Raw genomic sequence first — 24,210 nt, 5'->3', positions numbered from 1 at the left:
AATATAGGTGGGCTGCGCATTTGAACACAAATAACAGTATCCGACACTGACCACGCTCCTTTCTGTGGCTAAGCAGCGTAACCTTTGGTTCGAACACACATCTCCATGGGTTTCAGTGAAAAGAATCGGAATAATCTAATCATCTTCACAATACCCTGATGCCAGACAATGTAATTACACAATCCAAGCCTTTATAATTCGATTTGTCATGTCCTACTTGCAAAAGGTAAATAACAATGAGTAGATTCAACCAACACAAAACTGCAATTGATTTTAACATAACAGATGCCAACAAAAATCATGCAAACCATTCTTTGAGACTAAGATTCTGTTTAAGTGAATACTCATTTACAATGACCGCCAAAAAAAAAAAGAAAAACTATGTGTTGTAGGTGAAGAGTACCTGGAACTCAAGCATTTCCAGCCTCTTGTCAGTGAACTCAAAGAGAGCCAGTGTAGTCTTCATCACATACAGTGAGTTAACCATGTAGGTCGCCATGTCAGCTGTGCCGAGGTTACTGGCCGACACCGTGCACAGCTGCAGGAGTGGATCCAGGATACAAGACAATACCTGTGAGATGCAGTAGGGCACAGTTAAGTGTTTAATATTTACATATACTGTGGTATGAGGCAGAGTGAAATATTGATCCTTACAATGAGGAGCACAAACTGAAATGGAAAGAAATTGCACACTGAGTTTTAGTCTCCAAATGTAAGTTTCTGTGACTAGTAATGTCTCAGTATATGTAAAATCATCGCATGGTCCTATGAGAACATTAACCAGGGCAGGAAAATATAAAAATATAATCAATATTTTGTCTACCTTTTACAAAGGCCAACAGAAACCAAACTTGAGCAGCAACTATTTAACCAGCAAATTAGACTTTTGAATCAACTATTTTTTTTAATAACTTATCGACCATAGCCAAAGATTCTTTCAGCATTTGACCAATGGCTGGTGCTTATTTAACACCGTGGGTCTTACTCTTAACAAGTGTGTTAACCTGGGCAAAGTCAGCTTGGCGGGCATCCAGAGGAACAACAGAGGAGTCATGCGAGGCCAACACCTCTCGAAGCAGGGACAGGGTCTGGGTGAGGGAGGCTGTAGGACCCAGATCTGGAGGGGGTAGCTCCACCTGCCCAGTGGGGGTAACAGGACAAGGGGGCAGGTTGTGAGGGAAAGGTGAAGTAGACAGAGCAATGGGGGGGAGGGGAAATGATTTTTGCAGGGGTTAGTCACTTCACTCATGTAATCCATCGTCTATACCTGGACAAACAGTCCTTATAGGAGAATCAAATCATTAGCCTTTACTTGAAGCATGTTAGACCTAACATTCAACCTCCAACTGCCTTTCTCTGCCTGTAGCCACTCTGAGCCCGAGATTGTTCAGTCAGCGTATACAGCTTTTTAATGAAAACTGCTTTCATCTCACTGCCCTCTAGAACACACATCACAGAATTGGGCACATCCATTTTGGCCACCTAATAGAGCCGATTAAGAGAAAGCTGTGTTCCCGGTATTAGATGGACCTGGAGCAAAAACCTCGAGGGCCTGTGATTTGATTACCACCACACTAAAGGGATAATTCTTGTTACTGCTATTGATCAGGGCACAGCCTGTGTGTTATGTTAGTGAGCGCCTCCTTGGGCTGAGGTATATTTAGAACACAATTTCAGGATTGGTTGCAGAAGAATTGGGCAATGTGTCGCCACAGTGAGTGGTAGTGAAATTCTGCACCATCAGTTTTTTTTGGGGGGGGGATGCCCCCCCCTTTCTCCCCAATTGTATCTAGCCAATTGCCCCACTCTTCCAAGCCTTCCCAGTCACTGCTCCACCCCCTCTATCGATCTGGGGAGAGGTGCAGACTACCACATGCCTCTTCCGATACATGTGGAGTCACCAGCTGCTTCTTTTCACCTGACAGTAAGGGGCTTCGCCAGGGGTACGTAGCACATGGGAGGATCACGCTATTTCCCCCAGTTCCCCCTCCCCCTGAACAGGCGCCCCAACCGACCAGAGGAGGCGCCAGTGCAGTGACCAGGACATATACCCACATCCGGCTTCCCACCCACAGACATGGCCAATTGTGTCTGTAGGGATGTCCGACCAAGCCAGAGGCATCACGGGGATTCGAACCAGGATCCCCGTGTTAGTAGGCAACGGAATAGACTGCTACACTACCTAGACGCCTGCACCATCATTTAATAGTGTTTGGGGGGGGGGCAAAAAAAAAACAAAGCACAGTGTATCATCCATATCTGAAATGACACACCAGACACAAAGAAAAATCTCAAGAAAGCAAACGTAGTCATGATGCACATCAAGTGGAGAAGGCAAAGGAAAAAAAAAATATATATATACATAATATTGGGGTATATTCAAATAGGCGGCACGGTGGCGCAGTGGTTAGCGCGGTCGCCTCACAGCAAGAAGGTCCTGGGTTCGAGCCCCGGGTTGTCCAACCTAGGGGGGTCGTCCCGGTTCGTCCTCTGTGTGGAGTTTGCATGTGCTCCCCGTGTCTGCGTGGGTTTCCTCCGGGGTCTCCGGTTTCCTCCCACAGTCCAAAGACATGTAGGTCAGGTGAATCGGCCATACTAAATTGTCCCTAGGTATGAATGGGTGTACGTGTGGGCCCTGTGATGGCCTGGCGGCCTGTCCAGGGTGTCTCCCCGCCTGCCGCCCAATGACTGCTAGGATAGGCTCCAGCATCCCAACGACCCTGAGAGCAGGATAAGCAGTTCGGATAATGGATGGATGGTATATTCAAACAACTATCTTAGCATTTCTATACCTTGTCCATGAGTCTGCTTGCATGGAGGCTCAAGCTGTTGAAGAACATCTTTTTACTCAGGATGTGCATTTCTTCAATGGTGATAAGCAAGGTGGCCACACTGGTACCAATGATGGCACTAGACAATTAAAAAATAAAATCCAATGTTGGAAATGTTTCACAGAAGTCATGTAAGAGGCTAACATTACAGAATTCTTTCTATGGTGTGTAAATAAACAATTTGTGATACCTGATGGTGTGGTGGTAGAATTGCAGAAGGTTGGAGAGCTTATAAAGCAGGACGGCGCCTGGCTCAGCCACAATGACCTGTTCTATCCTAACCTGAGGGAGACAACCACAACATTTTGAGCAGATGACTGAAATGTGATACAACAGAGTGTGTACAACATGCACAGCAGTTCAATGGCTCTTTAAGGCTGCGTTCAAGACCTGAAAAAAGTGCTGCCTATATTTTTGTGTCGTTTTCGTTTCGGAAAGGTCTTGCTTTGAGTGCTCTCAATACAACGTAGAGATCTGGCCCCGTTTTGGCACATTTGAGCACTCCACCTTTTTTCAAAATTGAGACAATTTCAATGAACCAATAAGGATGATGGAGGGGCAAGACTAGAGAGGATAGGTAAGCTAAGCTGATGTAGAGCAGAGAGAAGACACGTCAACAAACTATTCCAAAAAAGAACAGCTACAAACACTGACAACAGAAATTCCCGGTTTATACGACATGACATGTGCAGATTATTCTAACAAACAGAGAACAGCATGGAGGAATATTTCCTTTGTTGTGTAACATATCTCATTGCAAAACAACAACCTCCCAGTGTTCAGCACCTGTTTATTACAAAACACTCTTCAGGTGCTCGTCTCAAGCGCTCACACCGATATTGCAGGGTGTCTCTGGTTGGTTGGACACATGGCAAAACAGATGTGCAACAAAATGACACTCTTTAAGACACTTACTTTAAGTGGCCTGCAGACTCCTTCGGTGATGTGCCCCACCACCTCTTGCATGTTCTCTTCAACACCTGAGGTCGGAGCAAGACAGTCCTGATTATTAGGCAACACTTCGTCCCTAATTCACAAAGATTAGACTGCACAAGTGGCAGGTCAAATTCAAGCAAACTGTGCCTCAGCTACAGCAGAAAAGTGCATTGTATTGACTAGAGTATTAATCACAATGAAGTGGTTGTGCAAAAAAAAAAAACTCCAATATTGCACTGCACAGGTAAATTGCGTTATTGTCAGTGCTCTTTGTGCCTTTTTACTAATACAACATGGCCTGCAGCCAATTAGCTCATTAGGCAAAATTGTGCAAATTGGGTGGTGCTACATCTATAAATGTAGCATTGATTAAGCTAATGTACATCCATGATGGCAGATAGGAGAAAAAGTAAGCTCCAGTTTTCTGATATAGATATTGAAAAGTGGAAATTCAAAGTTGGAATTATGGCACAATTACATCACAGGGGACTTATCTTGTACAGAAAGAAATAATACATGGGACACCATGAGCTCTAATGTGTAAACAGCAGAGCAAGCGACTGTTAAAACTAGTCTGAGGTTCTATGCCAATTTAAGCATCTGACTCTGGCCCAGTTAAAGGCACATTTTCATAGATTTAAACTGCGCAGCATTGTTTGTGGGAGCAACAACTGCATTGTGAAATATTTTGATCGTTGGTCAAAAATCCTAATTTGCAAGACTGGATGTCTATTTACAGTGCATCGGAAAGTATTCACACCCCTTCACTTTCCCCACATTTTGTTATGTTACAGCCTTATTCCAAAATGGATTAAATTCCTTTTTTTTTCTCATCAATCTACACACAATACCCCATAATGACAAAGAGAAAAAGGTTTTGCAGAAATTTTTGCAAATTTATTAAAAATAAAAAACTGAAATATTGCATGTACATAAGTATTCACACCCTTTACTCAGTACTTGGTTGAGGCACCCTTGGCAGCGATTACAGCCTCAAGTCTTCTTGGGTATGAAGCTACAAGCTTGGCACACCTATATTTGGGGTATTTCTCCCATTCTTCTCTGCAGATCCTCTCGAGCTCTGTAAGGTTAGATGGGGAGCGTCGCTGCAGTTATTTTCAGGTCTTTTCAGAGATGTTCAATGGGGTTCAAGTCTGGGCTCTGGCTGTGCCACTCAAGGACATTCACAGACTTGTCCCGAAGCCACTCCTTCGTTTGTCTTGGCTGTGTGCTTAGGGTCATTGTCGTGTTGAAAGATAAACCTTCACCCCAGTCTGAGATCCTGAGCGCTCTGGAGTAGGTTTTCATCAAGGATCTCTCTGTACTTTGCTCCATTCATCTTTCCCTCGATCCTGACTATTCTCCCAGTTCCTGCCGCTGAAGAACATCCCCACAGCATGATGCTGCCACCACCATGCTTCACTGTAGGGATGGTATTAGCAAGGTGATGAGAGGTTCCTGGTTTCCTGCAGACGTGACGTTTGGCATTCAGGCCAAAGACTTCGATCTTGGTTTCATCAGACCAGAGAATCTTGTTTCTCATGGTCTGAGAGTCCTTTAGGTGCTTTCTGGCAAACTCCAAGCGGGCTGTCATGTGCCTTTTACTGAGCAGAGGCTTCCGTCTGGCCACTCTACCATAAAGGCCTGATTGGTGGAGTGCTGCAGAGATGGTTGTCCTTCTGGAAGGTTCTCCCATCTCCACAGAGGAACGCTGGAGCTCTGTCAGAGTGACCATTGGGTTCTTGGTCACCTCCCTGACCAAGGCCCTTCTCCCCCGATTGCTGTTTGGCTGGGCGGCCAGCTCTAGAAAAAGTCCTGGTGGATCCAAATTTCTTCCATTTACGAATGATGGAGACCACTGTGCTCTTCAGGACCTTCAAAGCTGTAGAAATTTTTTTGTACCCTTCCCCAGATCTGTGCCTCAATACAATCCTGTCTCAGAGGTCCACAGACAATTCCTTTGACTTCATGGCTTGGTTTCTGCTCTGACATGCTCTGTCAACAGTGGGACCTTACATAGACAAGTGTGTGCCTTTCCAAATCGTGTCCAATCAATTGAATTTACTAGAGGTGGACCCCGATCAAGATGTAGAAACATCTCAAGGATGATCAGTGGAAACAGGATGAACCTGAGCTCAATTTTGAGTGTCATAGCAAATGGTGCGAATACTTATGTACATGCAATATTTCAGTTTTTTTATTTTTAATAAATTTGCAAAAATTTCTACAAAACCTTTTTTCACTTTGTCATTATGGGGTATGGTGTGTTGATTGATGAGGAAAGAAAAGGAATTTAATCCATTTTGGAATAAGGCTGTAACATAATAAAATGTGGGGAAAGTGAAGGGGTGTGAATACTTTCCGGATGCACTGTACATATGCCTGAATAGCACTGGAGTAGTCACCTCACACTTCACTGTTGCTTGTGCAATACTCACTGCCCACAGCTAATGAGTAGCAGGGTCCTTCTTCTCTAATTGTGGTGGTGGTGTGCGTGCTACAGGTTTTGTGAAATAAGGCCCTCGACTGTTCTGAAGCACTTATTATCTACCCAGTGGGAATAGCAATACGTCAACTCTGCACTACTTACACAGAATTAACAGTGCATGTACCATGGCCATTGACAGTCCTCCCAAGTCCTTATGAGGAGACAATATACTTAATCTGTATGGTTGGGTATTGTCTGGATTTTAACGATTCTGATTCTGATTCTGCTTCCGATTTTGCTTATCGGTTCCGGTTCCTAACGATTCTCAATTCCCACTCTTTTGGGTGGGGGTTCAAAACAGGTCACGTGCTTATTTCACAGAAAAAAAAATTATTTTTAAAAACCTTTACACAAGTCATATTCAGTCTTATTCATATTCACAATTGACTTCATACAGTTTATGAAACCTCTAAATGAATTTCAGCCAGTTTAATTTGGTTGCTGTTATTAAATTATATGATTCAATAATAATCCATTCATTCTATTTTCATTCACTGTACTGTAACTGTAACACTGAAACCCATCGAAATGACAACACGGAAACAGTGTAAAAACCAATTAATTCACAGTTTGGGGAGCTGCAGCCCATATGGGTGTTGATAAGACAAGTAGGAACATTTGTGCGAATGTTCATCTATGAAAAAATACATTACAGTATTTGCACAAATTGGACAGGTTTTAGCAATTCGATGAAGTATATAGCTAGTTGGCTGTCTTGTTAAGAGACAAACGTTATTTAATATTCACTTTCCCGACTGCGATGAGCTGCTGGCTGTTGGCTAAGGATTGACTGGGGAGGACGAGGCATGTGAGGGAGAGGGAGACCGGCACAACATGTCAAACATGGTACACTTGTTTATTTGTATACCATGCTGGCAAAGGTGTTTTGTCAAGTTAGTAATGCGTCCCCTCTTGCAGTTCGGCACAGGTGTTGCACTGTCCCGACCCATCATTTTTTCGAACGAAATGAAGCCACGCTCTTGAGTGCTTGCTGGGTTTCATGATGGCGCACAGCTCTACCCAGACTCATGTGCTCGCTACTCTTACTGATCTTCCTACAAACCAAGAACAACATTTCTTAAAGATTCCACTGGAATCATAATTTTGGAACCGGTTCTAACCTGGGACCCATTCTCGATGCCCAACCTCATGTATTACCCTCAACAACTTTTGAGTTTTGGAGTCTAAACTGAAGAAAGGACACGATGAAGGTGTAAAATAACCCCTGTGAGTGTAGGAAATTAAAATACCTTGCAGAGTGACTTGTTTCAGCAATGCCTCCAGATGCTCCTTCTCAGAGGCAGTGGCTTGGTGCAGCCAAGCCAGCATGTCCCCAACATACCTGCAGGAATGACATAATATACAAAGCATCACCCAGGTGCCAACATAGCGGCTAACCTTACAATGCTGGAACAACAGCCAGCTTCAATGCAAGGGTCATCATGTTTCAGTCTGGGCGTACACGCGGACACAAAAAACCCACAAACATAAAAACGTGGCTTGAGTGTTATATAACGGTGGCATGGCACAAAAACAGTATGATTTAACTTGAATTATAATGTGTGTAGATGTGGGTAGGTGGGTATTTATGTGTGAGTCTGTTTGTTTATTGGTGTGTTTGTGTGTGTGTGAGGCCATACGGAGGTGAGAAAGAACTTTGTGTTCTGAGAATTGCAGAGGTGATTTTGTGTTCCACACAGGCCTGATATTCCTAGAACAGCTCTAATTAGGGCTTCATGGGCAGATCACAGAAGAGGGGAAGAGGATAGGGGGTAGGTGGGGAAACGGAGGCAGATGTGGACACCCGTTGACTATATATGGCAGTATCGCATCGCTTTCCTTGAATCCATTCTGTAATTCTTTTGATTCCCCGGGCAGCTTGGGAACTTTCTAATTTTCCAGGGGACCCTCTGATTGATGTTTGGTTCTGAAGGGGGCTTCAAACTACTTCAGTTTGGACACGCATGATTTCCTGAACTGACAAAATTACAAGGGAGCAGTGGGTGTCTGATGCACATCAGTAGTACATTTTTTCTCAGTGCAGGCAAAATCAGGAAACATCTACTTAAATTCACACAATAGGTCTGCAGCACACCAGGAAGCTAGAAGAATAACTTATTTCATAATCTATGGCTATTTTTCAGAATTGCAAACAAAACAGCGGTGGACATTTACATCCTTCAGCTTGATGATTGCAAATGCTAACAGTTTTCTTTGGGAAGGGGACTGAAACAATGATCAAATCAAAATAAATGTGTTTGGTTAAGTACCTCATTGGGTCATGGGAGTGCATCTCTATTGGACGTGGCGTTCCACCAGGCCCCCCTCGGGTGAGGGCGTCGATGAAACCTCGCACAACAGCACACCTGCGTGCAGTCCCAAACTCATCTAATGTGTACCTGACCAAAACATAAGGAAAAGAAGATTATTACATAAAACACTGTGTTCACCGTGTTTTTCCTTTTTTCATTCATCATGCCAGAGGTCAGTGATAGAAATACACCAACAATGCAGGCTGCCTATCGAAACGGATGGAGCCTGGGAGTTGTTTTGATTTCTCGGTGGTGGAAAGGTCTGTGTCAGACTAAACAGTAGACAGTGTTGAAGTTATACTGCAGGAACACTGGTCTCCAGTCTCTAACCTCAACATCCCTGGAGAGTCCCCTACACTACCACCCCTTCGTGGCCTTGGGTACTTCTGAGTTTACAGACAGGTGGCATGGCCAAGAATGTGGGCTAGACAGAGGGAGGGTTTCCAGTGGAAAAACTTGTTATCTGTGGGTTAAGGAGCCTATTGTGCCACTGTGTGAAAGTAAGGTCTTGGGTTGTAAAGGGACAAGGTTAAATTCACACAGTGCTTCATGGGACCTTCCCGTGTTCTTATTTATCAGCCACTGGTACTGGCGAACAAAAAATGATTTGCAAAGAGACTTAAGTTCAATGTTTTTTTAAAGTATTTCCTGTTCTGGCAAGTTCTAGGCTTACATTCTAACAACATGTGGGAACAATGGGCACTTGGCGTCGACTAACTTCGAAGGTTTCAAGGTGCGTAGAAATTTCCAGCACCAACTGGTGTAAGTGCAGAGAAGATCCAACGTGAATGACATTTCACGGTACGAGAATAATACCAGTAGAGAAGAATCAAAATTATAGCCCCTGATAATGGTCCCTACTGCAATGATACCACACATTTTTATGTATTAAATATGGAATGTGTAAAAAATGGAGAGGCGGAATATGCACATTTATTTCATCAAGTTAATGTCATGTGATATCTTCACACATTAGGGATTGTGTGTGTGTGTGTGTGTGTGTGTGTGTGTGTGTGTGTGTGTGTGTGTGTGTGTGTGTGTGTGTGTGTGTGTGTGTGTGTGTACTTGTAAAGGACTGGCCGGTCCTGTAAGGCTTCCATTGCTTGACCCAACACAGGGCTGATGTCACAGGTCTCCTGGGTCAGGCCTCGGCATTCATCTTTGCAGAGAAAGAAGTAAAAGAAAAAAAATGCCTGTAATATTAGCTCGTCCTCTCATAGTGTTGACTCAACTGTCCTCATCTCGACACCTGTATTTTTGATGAAGAACTGGTTCAAGGACATCTGGTTTGAGAACATGTGCTTGGCAAGATGTTCCGTTTTGTCTGTCTGTCTCCTTCTGTCATTACCGTCTTTTAATCTCTGCACTTTCACTTAATATAAAGTAAATTGTATTGAATTTTAATGTGCTATATAAATAAAGTTTCACTGAATGGAATTGAAAGTCTCCTATACCATCACTCAATATTTCGTAGATAATATTTGACAGCAATAAGGGCTGAGTCGTCTTGGATGTAGTATGTACAGTATGGGACATTTTTGCCTATTCTGCCATGCACACTTGCTCCAACTCGGCCAAGTAAAATGGGGAGAATCTGTAGACAGCAATTTCCAGGTCATACAGCGGATCTCAACAAGCTTTAGTCTAGCCTTTGGCTCATCCACTACAGCTATGGTTTTCAAACTACAGGTCACGACCAACAAGTGGGTCACAGCAGGAGGTCAGGTGGGTTGCAGGATGTCCACGATAAACACATTTTGTTTGGAGATAAAATGCATGCAAATCACAGTTTTTCCCATAGAGGGCACACTTACAGCATTTCGTGTCTGTGTTGCCCTTCATATGCAAGTTTTCATTCTCTCTCCTAGCGTAGTTTTACTGCACAACATATTTGGTGGGTCCCAGGCCAACAAGTATCTCCACAGGTGCATCATAGCATGAAAAAGTTTGGGAGACCCCCTGCATGACAAAATATTCTTCTTCTTTTTGTGAACGAGTAGTAGTTTTTGCTGTGTGCTTTGGGTTCTTGTCCTGTTAGAACATGAATCTTTACCCTGAACGCAGATCTCTTGCTGAATGAATCAGATATTCTAAAGGATTTTTCAATATCAGCTCCATCTTGCCCTTGAGGACGCCATGCTTCCCAGTCCCGCCTGTTGAAAGGTGTGATGCTTTGGCATGATGCTGCCACTTCCATACTTGATGGTAGGAACGGTCTTACCTGCGTATCGGGCTGTGTTTGGTTTGCAACAAACAGAGCACTTTGCTTTCAAGCCAAAGCGCTCGCCTTTAGTCTCAACAACCATAAAATATTTTCTAGAAGGCCTCAGATTTTCTCACATGGCGGCGCAAATTCACGTTTGCAGTGGCCTCACCCAGGACCATCCATGCAGTGTCTTTGTCCACGTCTGCATTGAAGTTTTGTCTTCGTTTGATGGCTGGGAGAGCTGGTGCTGGATCGGCTGGGGAGAGCTTGGTCTGGTGCGTCCGGTGGGCCCAGGGACCACGGCCCTGCCTGGAGCTGCGACCAAGGGGGGGTAACACCGAGGGTGGTCTGAAGTGGGACAGGCTATGCTAACTGCTAGCCAATGCAGACTAGCAGTTCCGATAACACCGAGGATGGTCCCCTGGCGTTGACTGTGGTGTTTTTGGTGTCGTCATGTGGAGTGCGGGGGTGTGTCGAGGGTGTCTGACTGGGAGAGCTGGCGTTGGATCGGCTAGGGGAGCCTGGTCTGCTGTGCCCAGTGGGCCCAAGGTCCACGGCCCCTGTCTGGAGCTGCGCCCGAAGAGGAAGCACTGAAAGCGGTCTGACAGGATGCGGAAGTAGGGCAAGCTAAGCTAACTGCTAGCCAATGCAGACCAGCAGTTCCAACAGTCATCCTGGCTGGCGTTTGTTCCCTTGGACAGTGACTTTTTTCTGCTTAGTGTCGATATATGTGTTAGTTTGGATATGTGTGTTCTCGAAGTTCTTGTAGTTTCTGGATGTGTTTTTGTCTTTGTGTTGCACTGCTGTGGGCTGGGGGAAATATTTCATTTCATTTCATGCACGGAAGTACATGAAATGAAATGACAAAGTGTTCCTGATTTCTGAAAAAGTCCAGCCTGCAAAAGTGGCTTCCTTCTAGTCACTTGAGCAAAGAGGCCAAATATGTAAAGTGCTAAGGAGATTGTTGATCTCTGGACAGTTTCTCCCATTTCAACCAATGAACTCTACAACCCCACAATGTCGTAGCTTGTCTCTTGTTCATGTCACCAACAATTACCCTTTTGAGCTGGTTGCTCAATGTGGTAGGACTGCCTGGTCTTGGTAGTGTCTGGGCTGTGCTATATATTTTCATTTTGTTACACTGGACTTTACATTGCTCCTAAAAAGGTATTAAGCTTTGCATATCTTTTTTTTTTATTACCATCTCAAGACTTTTGTTCCCTTATAAGTTTACCTCAAATAACTGCTCCCATTCAACATGTAAACACTAACTTTGTAAATAAAAAATAGGTCTCCATCACAGCAAGCAACTACCAAAAAAATAAATGTAATCCATCAAAAACATGCATGTCAAGATTCCTACACAATGTTATGTTTCAGCACATCCTCCCCAGTAAAAATATGAATTCATTGATATTCACGTAGTGGCCCATCATCATCTTTGGAAAATGGCTCCCAACAGCAAGAAAATCCTAAAATGCCTAATGACAATCACCTGCCTTTCATCGCTCAGGCTTTCCAAATTGGATGAAAAATATATATTTGAAATAATCATATAATTATGATTGTTTATATTGTATTTCACACCATAAGGTGCAAAACTGTACTTTAGAACCCAAATTATCAAAACAGTAAAGGAAGCATGAAAAGCATAGGCGGCACTGTTACGAGGCTAGGGGGAGGCTTAGCTTCCCCAAAATTATCACGGAAATTTTTTTATAGAGGTCCAGAAGCAGGGCCATTATTATTACTATTATTCATAGTATTATTCATAATAATAATATTTCAAAATTCACAGTTTTTGGACATTCTTATTATGAACTCTATTTCAGTTCCAATGAACGTAGACTATCCTAGCATAAAATAATATGAGCTTACATTCAAAGAGCTGTTGAGATGTCTGTTTTCGAACTACAGAGGCGGGAAATAAATCAAGGGACTTGGTCCCACTCGGATTGCTACAACAAAGACATCTCAAACAGTATCAGCTTTGCATTAAAAATGGCACAACTGGGGGTGGCCAGGTGGCGTGGCGGTCTATTCTGTTGCCTACCAACACGGGGATCTCCGGTTCGAATCCCCATGTTACCTCCGGCTTGGTTGGGCATTCCTACAGACACGACTGGCCGGGTCTGCAGGTGGGAAACCGGATGTGGGTATGTCTCCTGGTCGCTGCACTAGCGCCTCCTCTGGTCGGTCGGGGCGCCTATTCGGGGGGGGAGGGGTTACCCGGGGGAAATAGCGTGATCCTCCCACGCGCTGCGTCCCCCTGGTGAAACTCCTCACTGTCAGGTGAAAAGAAGCGACTGGCGACTCCACATGTATCGGTGGAGGCATGTGGTAGTCTGCAGCCTTCCCCGGATCGACAGAGGGGGCGGAGCAGAGACCAGGGCGGCTCGGAAGAGTGGGGTAATTGGCGGGGTACAATTGGGGAGGAAAAAAAAAAAGGGGGGGTGACACAACTGACTGAATGACACTCATAATCATAAAGAGCCTTTATGTTCATGACAGGTGTCATCTCATGGTTATGACAATGTCATATCAGTCTCATCCACACACCTTCAAATAAACTGTGACAAAAGGTTATAATAAATGAAGGTTTGACATCCTGTGTCTACCAGCCACAGCTTATAGACGCATGCAAACACCCTTTTCATTCTGAGATGTATGACTGTGATCCTTTTAAACAACAACAAAACAAACATCTCTGTTAAAGACAAGTAGACCTCAGGATAAATGAAGGTCAATCTGTGTTCTGCTGCACCATCTCCGTTTGACCACACCAGCGATAATAACTTATAGGCCTAATAGGAAATCTGATTGTCATGTTGAATCAAACACTCACAGCTGAGTAAGGTTCATTGAGTCGTATTTCAGCAAGACGAGGACTTTCTCATTTTAAGTGCCAGTCTTGCTGCTGGGTTTTGTTTTATGAAAATCCTAGAAATTTAGCTTCCTCATACCTGATGCCTTAGCGCCACCCATGACTGTAACAGTAGTGATATCTCCTCACAACAATAAGTAAAAATTGATCAGACTGATGGCTCGCTTCTATGTGTTTTTTAAATGAGAAAGAACCAAAACGGCACACTAACTTATGTTGCTAATCTCGTATGATGACCGTTCAACAGGAGTTCTGTACAACAACCTTGAATGAACAGGGCGATAGTGCAGTGTGCTTAATCCCGTGGCTTGCTCCTGGTATTAATTTATGTCTATTTTACTCACTCTGAGCCCAGCGGTAAAGCTGCTCATATGAAGTCTCCTGTAACACAGCCATCTGCTCCATGATCTCCAGCCTGAAACGAGCGCACAAACCAATACCCATGACATGTAACATGATCTGATGGTGACACAAATGCCAAAGCAGGGTAAATGTTTTGGAGTCTTTTTTTCCCCCCACGTTTGTGTTTTTAACTGCTGCTCCAACCAACATCTATGTTTTTCCCGCTTCTATTCATGCCTTATTTTACCCCGCATAATGCAACAGTTTCATAACCATTCACAACGTGACCACAGCAGCGAGAGTAAAACTTTCACTTGGCATGTACAGTGGATGTGCAGTACTGAATGAGTGTGGCAATGTGTTATGCCAGCCGTTTCCCCACACCCTGCAGTTTGCTGGTTGGTCCGCAACAGGATCTTCACATCTTCATGGATTTGCTTCACCCGACTGAGAGCTTTGAAGAAATCCTGGGGAAGAGAATAGCACAGAAGAGCTATACTGTACCTTACGGCTCCACTTAAAGAATACATCCAAAAGTGACATCACATTGGGATTTTTTGACAACCTGCTGACAAGAGAAAGAGGACTACACTGTGAGGATAAAAAAAAAAAAAAGAGAAAAAAAAGTGTCAAATTAATACAGGAAAAAATACCTCAGTGACAGGGGCATCCCGAGCCCCTCGTAGCGTGGCCGTCTCCTCACTGGAAAGCTGAAACTTGGAAAGGAAGGCCTGGGCAACCTGGGCTCTGACTTCCAACCGGTGACTTGAGGTGAAGGAGAGAAATTTCATTTCATCATCCTTAATCTATTTTATTCATTTGATTTCTGTTAGTTGCCATTTATGTGTTTATCTCAGCTCATATTTGTCTTTGCTCTTAATTTTTGTGTTTGTTTCTTATTTGATGACATTTTGATTATATTATTTCATTTGAGGCCAAGTTATCTTTAGAAGAGTATTTTTTGATTTATTTTTTTTAATCAGGCAGGGTGGAATGGGCGGAGGAGAGTGTCAGGAGTGATTTGCGACAGAAGGGTACCAGCAAGAGTTAAAGGGAAGGTTTACAAGATGGTTATGAGACCAGCTATGTTATATGGTTTGGAGACAGTGGCACTGATGAAAAGATAGGAGGCGGAGCTGGAGGTGGCAGAGTTGAAGATGCTAAGATTTTCATTGGGAGTGACGAAGAAGGACAGGATTAGGAACGAGTATATTAGAGGGACAGCTCAGGTTGGACGGTTTGGAGACAAAGCAAGAGAGGCAATATTGAGATGGCTTGGACATGTGTGGAGGAGAGATGCTGGGTATATTGGGAGAAGGATGCTGAATATGGAGCTGGCAGGGAAGAGGAAAAGAGGAAGGCCAAAGAGGAGGTTTATGGATGTGGTGAGGGAGGACATGCAGGTGGCTGGTGTGACAGAGGAAGATGTAGAAGACAGGAAGAGATGGAAAGGGATGATCCGCTGTGGCGACCCCTAATGGGAGCAGCTGAAGGTAGTGGTAGTAGAATTTTTGATTCATTTTATCTCTAATTGTGTTTTAACCAAGTTTACTTTTGTTCTATCTTCAACTTTTGCATTTTATAACTCTTAAAAAAATGGACAGAATAAGTAATGTTCTGGTCTAAAAACGTGCAACAGTGAAGTCGAGGGTTTTGCAAGCGCCGCAGGACCTTCAACGAGATGTAATGTTTCAAGTCGTACTGTAGGTGGCAGTCATACTCCTCACACACACTCGATTATATTTACCTGGGAAAGGAAGGAGAGGGAGGGGAGGGTACATGGAGTAAAATACTGTGTGTACCGTTCGAAACAAAAAGAAGGCCACTGGCTACGTCACATCGCGATCAATAAGAGCAGCATGGTGGCTATACGTCCCTCTTTTGGTTCCTCTACACAACAGTGACCATGGTAACTTCCTTTGCCAAGCACAAAACTCTGTGTAGAAGGAGGAGGACAACACTAAGCCGTCTCTGTGCGTGCCTCTCAGATCCAACCCTGGTCCACATTCTCTCCCTGTCTGTGCAAGACCGGCCAGATCAGTAAATCAGCATGTTGGGTTGGGGGATGAGAAGTGCCCAACTGTATCGGACTGTTGTCTTTCACGCTATTCTTCCCAGCATTCACCCAAGTGTAAATAAAAGGTTGTAAATTCGTGACTAGAGTCTCTAATCCAGGATGGATACACACAACTTGCTAAGCCTTGGAGAAAGGACCCACACCTTTTTTTTTTTTAGTTTCAATCTCACCATATAAAAAAGGACAATTTGCCTGAATCATACGCAGCATTTTAAGAGCTCCACTGTCTGATCGGCTTGTTAATACGAGTGGTTTAATACGAGTGCAGCTGCCAAGCCAAGAGCCATAGGCGGCTATATAAACTACAGACTACAACACACTCGTTCAGGCTATTTAACTGAATAGCTAACTGAACTTTGTAACTACATTGCAGATGTGAGCGCAGGCATTTCTCTCGTCCGTCTTTTGTGTTTATTTTATTTTTTTCTTTATGCAATCCATTCCCTCTTTCAAACAGGCTTCCCATTCAGTTCTATGGACATTGAAACTTGTCTCCCGATAGTGGTGACACAGGTAGAGATAACATCTCCCGTGTCACCCTTTGTGACAAAATCCCCTCCAGAAGATAAGATGTAATGCCTCCATTTCACATGCTGCTGTTCTGTCTAGGCCGGCAGTGACAGACACATTTCTCCTGGGTGTAAATCACTTCGCGGAGACAGGCTGCACACGTCTGTCTGTAGGAGGTGAGAACGAGGAGGCGCGTGGAGGGGTTTGAACTAGACAAGAGCAAAAGGAGCGGAAAAGCAGTGGAATCTCTTTCCATAGAGCTGTCAGGACATGATGCATTCTTGTTGAGGGTGCAATTACAGAATACCAGAATGAAGCGACATACTTGAGGAATGGGGCACGTCTCTGGGCTAAGTGTTGAGAGTAACCTAAAAATAAGTAGATGAAGCAAGCTTTGTGTTTTGTTTTGTTTTTTCCTCCATTCTTGAGTTTTGTTAATGGCAGAATGCTCAAATAGGGTGGTGCCATGAGTCGCTGCTCAGTTGAATAGGCTGCTTTGCACTACGTTCCATAAAAAGATGCATTTTTTTGCACTATGCTTCAACAAGGGGCTGCTAATGTGGACATTTGTCTGTCTTTAATATGTGCTCAGATCTTCTAGGCCAATTTATTTTTTTTTATCATCAAGCACAGAAATGTTTTCAACAATATAACACTATATTTTCAAGTACAGGTTTGTCAAACTGAACCCCTGAAATAACTTTCAATCAGGTAACCAAGTGCACTAAAGTGCATCATAAAACGAGTGCTGGATCGGAAACTAACAAACAAAAAACTTAAATCGGTTCTTAAATTAGGTAAACCGAATGCTCAGTCTTGACTTAATGGAAAAACAATATATATTAAAAAAAATCTACATGAGTTCATCTAAAGTATCTACCCAAAAGGTGACTACTTCCTACAAGACGTACATGACAACTTCCATACCAAGGATTTCTCTGAACATCTACTTGTTGCACGTTTTTGAACCTCAGCTCCCTCTGCTCTGTCTAGCATTTTCCTAGACTGTTCTTTGTAGGAAGCAAACCAAACGACCTTCCCTTTGAAAAACTGGAATTCATGTTGGTTGATTATTCATTGAAATCCATTAGGGGGCCATTGGCTTGCATGGAATTTTTTCGCTTTCACAAAGGGCTTAGTTAGCCATGCACCAGTGATCATAGAGAGCAGTCAGAGCTGATCACTTCAGACGCACAAAGGCATATTCACAGCCACACCGCCATTAACAGTCAGCTGAGCCTTAATGAGACTTAAGTGTCATTTTACACAGGTCATCATTTATAATCTCATTTCCTCCATCATTCCCTCAGGGGTTTCATAGCTCTTGAGCTATTAATTAGATACAACTAATTCATTATGACAGCATTTGCTTTCACAGGGGGGGGGGGTCAATACAATGCAGTAAGGCTACATGTCTGACAACTCTTCACTCCTCAAGTCTGACAAAGCAGCACTTTTGAAATGAAGGTTTACTATCAGTTCAAGTAAACTGCCAAAATGCAAGTAATTTTTTATCAAATCAGCAGACCAGGTGGGCAGCTAAGCAGTTGGGCCTATCTGGATGACCTGTGCCACTTTAAAGTCATTCAGCAACAAAAACAACAACCCCCCCCCCCACACACACACACACACGCTTCAGTATAAAGTAGGATGCTCAGAGGTTCATATTGTCAGTTTAAAAAACAAAAATCCGTTTCTGAACCGTCTACACATGTTCAGCATTAAACGTGACACTATAATTCACAGGTTGTATGGTTGCGGACAGGTGTGCAGCGTCAGATTTCATTAAGGAACAACAGACTACAGTTACAATGTGTTCACTGCGACAGCCCCTTTCAACAGGGCCAGCCCTCACATGTATCGAAACAAAAGAGCAGCAACGTCTGACATCCTGCAGACAAACAGCTTGTGTACCGTTATTTGCTTAGTACTCCTACCTTTCCTTCGTATGCTGAAAGCAATTCCGCCGTTCCTTTCCATTTCATTACAGAGCTGACAAATGACACGGTGACACTTGGCAGATAAGATAACAAACGGCTCAGGACAGGCCTGTTCCACTGGATAGATAGACATCAGCAGCATCTGCAGAGCTCTGGAAATTGCAGCTACATCTATTCTCTCTCACAGCTCAAGCACACAAACGAGAGATATGCCACAAATCTAGCAATGCCGTGACAACAATAGGAGAAATGTGCAGAGGTTCAGAAAAGCAGAGAGGGGGGTATGCGACCTGAAACAGAGCTGAAAGAGAGTGCTGAGCTGAGTGGTGCTATGGGATGATTACTGGGCAGCTGCAGAGAGGAGGCTTGGCTGCATACCTCCCCTGGCAGCTCTTCTGACACAAAATTGCTAAGACAAGGTCACAGCCCTGCATGCAAACACTGTCCCATCTGGCTCGGGGTCGTTGTGGCTCTGCGAATGAAAATGTCACATGGCCAGACAGAAGGCCCCAACGGGACAGTTATGCAAAGCTCGAGATAAGGCAGGGGGGGCACTCAGAAGGACACTCCTGTAAAGCTGTCGTTCTCTTAATTTCAACATGGTCAGCGCACAGAGCAGGATGACTCGTATCACTTCCTTGGCTGTGTACATTTGCTGCTGACGATATCCCCACCGGTGTACTTTGGCTGCTTAGTTGAACCTCCTCTTTATTCTCTCTACCGCTCTCTTTGTTAGTCACCTTTTTGTCCCTGAGGTCCTCAAGCTGTACCAATGGAGCATGGAACAGCCAAATGTTCATGACAACTGTCACCCGCTGATTTTTTTTTTTCTAAGCCGGATATCACTTCACCCATGGCCTCTAGCTCCACGTTCAGTCATAAGGTCACTGAGCATCAGTGGTCTTGGCTACAGCAAATGCAACCTGTCCCATCCCACGCCATCCCATCCACCTACACCCCTGCCTCCTGCAGAGTAGAGTATTTTGTGTCACATCACTGTCAGCACACTCACATATTCCTGGATTAATTATTCATATTACTTGCAGGCTTTCACAACTATTGACACTGGTAATCTAACTAGGGACCTGGACGGTGGAGCACCTGGCACATACAACCCGAGAGACTACTCTGGAGACACGGTCATCTTAAAAGCAAAATCCATCCATCCATCCATCCATTATCCAAACCAATTATCCTGCTCTCAGGCTCGTGGGGATGCTGGAGCCTATCCCAGCAGTCATTGGGCGGCAGGCGGAGCAACACTCTGGACAGGCTGCCAGGCCATCACAGGGCCCACACACACAGTCACACCTAGGGACAATTTAGTACGGCCGATTCACCTGACCTACATGTCTTTGGACTGTGGGAGGAAACTGGAGCACCCGGATGAAACCCACGCAAACACGGGGAGAACATGCAAACTCCCAGGTCAGCCCAGGATGACCTGGGATGACCCCCAAGGTTGGAGTACCCCAGGGCTTGAACCCAGGACCTTCTTGCTGTGAGGAGACCACGCTAACCACTAAAATCAACATTTTGAGCAGTAAATATGAGATTTGCATATCTAAGGGTTGTTTATACAGTATTTGGTGTAAATAATTAGCCACACAAACCACGCTCATTGGCTGTTTCTCACTTGGTATTATTTGGCCTCAAATCAGGAACTAGTGCCACGCAAACATGAACTACTTTCATATGGATCTCGGGGCCAAAAATGACAATCCTTAGAAACGAAGAGTCAAACAAATAAGACTCTATTAATGATGATAGCTGCCCTACTTATGCAAATAGACTCCTTTAGAAGAAATATTCGATTTACCTCATGAATCATTCAACACTATTCATAAAAAAATTAAGACTTTCTGGTACAGTCCTAGCACTCCGCATCAAATCCCTTATCTACTAAAACTGGAAAAGTTAAGATTTCAAAGAGATACAGAATTGAGGTCCCATTAAAACTTTTTCGACCAGATCCTTGATTTTACATCTATTTTAAAATCTCAGTAGTAATGTTTGCTGTATGACTGTGATATGATGTGGGGAATATATTTCCAGCTGTTGAGATAATTGATGACATCCTAGTATGTGGTGCAATAGAAACCCCAAAAGTAAAATTTGGAAAATTTGGGCAAGCTTGATTTTGCAAACGACATTTGCGCGATTAAATCTTTTAGCAATCGGTTCCAAAGTGGACTTGGTTATTATTTCAGTGTGCTTTGAGTCAAACAGTATTTATCTGCTAATTTGATTGAATGGACAATTTTCTTCTCACAAACAGGACACCTCTGTGGGGAATGATCCATTCTCGCTTGGATTAATAAAGATGTGTTTTACAGTAACACCTTCTTCTTCTTCTTTTAGCTTATTCCCTGTTTCTCAGGGGTCGCCACAGTGGCTTTTCAGTAGCATATGGGGTGAGTTTTCGTACCCAAAGAACAGCGGAAGGAGGAAAGAGTGAAAAAGGAAAAACATGGTGGGAGCTTTCTAAGAAATGTCCAAAAATAATTGAGAACAAGGTTGCCATTCTAAAATAATCATAATAAAGGATGGATGAGGAAAAACATTTGACACGCGAGTTTCACTTTGACCTTAGCAAACTTTTTAGAACGGCGTACTTGAGTTGACTGCTTACTTTAATGACACTGAATTCCATTTAGGTGATTGGGAATATTACTGTGAGATATTTCGCTTCTCATATTTTCATCTTAGGTAACCTACTGACAGTTTGAGTCTGAGCAGCTTGCAGTGTACGCAAGAGGAGAAAAACCTTAACTTGCTACCCATGACTCCTTGGTTTACTGCACAACAAACACAAATAGTGACTACAAAATAAACAGGAACTAGTGTAAAAGTATAACAGCTTAAAATGTCCTCTCTCTCTAAGTCCTTAAAATACATACAAGGAAAACAAAAATAAAGTCAACTGTCAAACTTTACTGAAGTGAACAGAAAAAGTAGAAGAATAACCTTACTAATCTGAAGAGGTTGCTGCATTTCATACTTTGACCCGTAACAATAACAACCATGATGACAATAACAGCAGGACAATAAGGAAAAGTAGAGTACTAGCTTTCTATAAAAAAAGAGTTTCAGCCTAATTTGTCACAAAAAAGACCTAACTCTGGTTAGCTCCAGTCAGTTAAACATCTCATGAGAAAAAAAAAATTAATCTGTTTAACTTTCCAAGCTAAACACAACTTGTGCATTTTTGAGTGTCTAACATCACAGTTCCTTCCAGGTGTTTGCAAAACAACAAGAACAAAAACTCTTGATGCTTTACTGTCATTTATGTAAAACACAGACTAAAACAACTATTTAAGTGCGCGCACACACACACACACACACACACACACACACACACACACACTGTTATTCAAACTCACTCTTTCACGCAAACACACAAATTCCATAACCTCCCAAAAAACTCACTTTTCTCCCTGTAGCTTGTTGGTTTTCACAATCAAGTCTTGGGTTTGCTCTTTGGCAGCCTGTTGAAACACATGGCCTGAATGTATAAGAGTGCTTTTAATAAATTGGCTTTTTTTCATTTTATGTTATCCAATATGGGACTCATTCATGGAGACAATGAAGATAAAATGAATCTGACTCACGCCACTGTATGCATTTTAACTTCACTTAGTTTCAATGTACGTGTCTATGGCTTGTTACTCTAAATGCACAGTAAAATCCTTTGTTAATCATTTTAGGTGCGACAAAATTTTGAAATTTTATTCAAAAAGGATTAACAGTACTTTTAACCGGTTGGTCATCTCTTCACAGCAAGTGCTCATGGCTTGGACGTCCTCATGAACACTCTCAAGCTCCTAGGGAAGAGATAAAAACACAATGGAGCATGCTGGGTTAATGATGGAATGATGTGAACATAACTTGGGGAAGCAACCCACTTCAAGCACGAGTTTCTGTGTTCTCTGCTTGGGGCACTGGCCCGATGGTTTTAGATGGTAATGGATTCTCCAGACACCAAATACACCTTTGATGCAATTATGTAAATTGAAAGAAAGAAAGAAAATGTTGAACTGGCAAACTCACCCCCACATCTGCGCGCGCGCACACACACACACACAAACACACACACACACACACACACACACACACACACACACACACACACACACACACACACACACACACACACACAGATGGGTCAAACTAAGTCTCTAAACTTTCTCTTAAGTTTATTCTTATACATGCGCCTTGAATGTTTAATTCTTATGGTTCATAAATTGAATGCTCAGGCCAGTGAACCTTCAACTAACATTATTAACACCTCACAAAGACCAAATAAGAATAACGAGTTTTGAGTGGTATGGAAAATTTTTAAACCAATCAACAGCTCATCAGGTGTTGCCTTTATATCAAGACAGGTTGCGGTAAAAAAAAAAAGAAGAAAAAGAACTGTACAAGTTGAGAAATCAAAGAATCAGGAATGACGAAGAGGTATATAATCAAATAACCAGAACATTATTCAAACCTCAGCAGTTTCAAGAATGCAAGAGCACAGCGTGTGGGAGTTTGGTTTCTATTAGATAGAGGTTTATTTTGCCCTTTTCCCTCTGCAGGAATATTTGAAAGGCATACAACGGACTTTTTGAGAACTGAAAAAAAAGAAAAGGGTTATTATTCAGTGGGGTTTCAGTACTGGTTTCAGAGCCAACAGCATTTATGCCTCAAAGTATCCGCATATGTTTTATTTAAAAAAAAACAGCACAGCAAAATGTTATTATGAAGCCCTCCCATGCAAGCCTATTATATTCAGATTCATTTAGGTCTAAATGTATTCCTAAGATGTTCTTCAATACTAAAATTAGCCTTTCTTTGAGGCAGACTAATGGTTTATAACCTTCTCCATCTTTGAAACAAGGGGTTGACCAACAAGACCGTTGTGTTTATTTGCATACAACGAGTCTAAACCACTCTTAAATTTTGATCATATCAATAAATGAACCCAAATTAAGATAAAATCATTGAATGTTGTAAGATTTCTCAAAGAGGTTAATTCTTGCACACTTTCTGAAAAGATCTTCGCATAAAAGATGTTCTTGCACTGTTGTGACCAGTGTTAGATCTGTCCTCAGGAACTTGTTTATTTCATCTAAATATTTTTTGCTTTGTTACCAGTTTTTTTATGGCTTTGTTGGGTGTGAGTTAGCATTGTAACTGCATATAAACAATAGCAGAAAAAAACAGATAAGCAAGAATAGAAAAGATGACTGTATAAAGTACAAAAAAAACACCTCTGGAATGTTGACTATACATCCGACCTCCCATCTATGAGAGAGTTTGGCTGCTTTCAATCCCTCACCCCTACAGCAAAAAAACTTTCAGATCGACAAGCTTTGTGGACGCTTTCCAGCTGTCAACAGTGCAATGTTTAGCCTGTTGCCTGTAATACATCTATAACACATTAATACTGTGGCGAATTCGGGGGACAACGCAACCACAGGAACTGCCGCGGCCGGGACGCGAACCCGTATCGCCCGCACCGCAGGGGGCATCGCTAACCGCTAGACTAAAGGGTCAGACCGTCTAGCGGTTAGCTATGCCTCCTCCGCTGCGGGCGATACGGGTTCGCGTCCTGGCCGCGGCAGTTCCTGTGGTTGTGTCGTCCCCCGAATTCGCTACAATACAAACACAACTGCTTACTTATTTCATCTAACTCTAAA

The 24,210-nt window shown here is 43.1% G+C and overlaps 1 protein-coding gene across 1 annotated transcript in view; it reads right to left on the bottom strand.

The window, feature by feature from the left end:
- Window positions 1-24,210, bottom strand: part of cog6 (component of oligomeric golgi complex 6) — a 33,690-nt gene that overhangs the window by 8,437 nt on the left and 1,043 nt on the right. Inside the window, exons 3-15 of the mRNA XM_056283441.1 lie at window positions 22,279-22,350; window positions 21,956-22,014; window positions 14,653-14,764; window positions 14,384-14,466; window positions 14,002-14,072; window positions 9,633-9,726; window positions 8,526-8,654; window positions 7,506-7,597; window positions 3,747-3,811; window positions 3,022-3,113; window positions 2,793-2,910; window positions 1,005-1,136; window positions 404-571 (exon numbers count right to left, since the gene is read on the bottom strand). Coding sequence (XP_056139416.1) covers window positions 404-571; window positions 1,005-1,136; window positions 2,793-2,910; window positions 3,022-3,113; window positions 3,747-3,811; window positions 7,506-7,597; window positions 8,526-8,654; window positions 9,633-9,726; window positions 14,002-14,072; window positions 14,384-14,466; window positions 14,653-14,764; window positions 21,956-22,014; window positions 22,279-22,350 — 1,287 coding nt within the window. The remainder of the gene's footprint in view (window positions 1-403; window positions 572-1,004; window positions 1,137-2,792; window positions 2,911-3,021; window positions 3,114-3,746; window positions 3,812-7,505; window positions 7,598-8,525; window positions 8,655-9,632; window positions 9,727-14,001; window positions 14,073-14,383; window positions 14,467-14,652; window positions 14,765-21,955; window positions 22,015-22,278; window positions 22,351-24,210) is intronic.

This window comes from Lampris incognitus, chromosome 7 (genome assembly GCF_029633865.1).
Source record: "Lampris incognitus isolate fLamInc1 chromosome 7, fLamInc1.hap2, whole genome shotgun sequence".
NCBI classification, from domain to species: domain Eukaryota; kingdom Metazoa; phylum Chordata; class Actinopteri; order Lampriformes; family Lampridae; genus Lampris; species Lampris incognitus.
The sequence above is the reverse complement of the archived record's forward strand: the minus strand, read 5'-3'. Positions and strand labels throughout refer to the sequence as shown.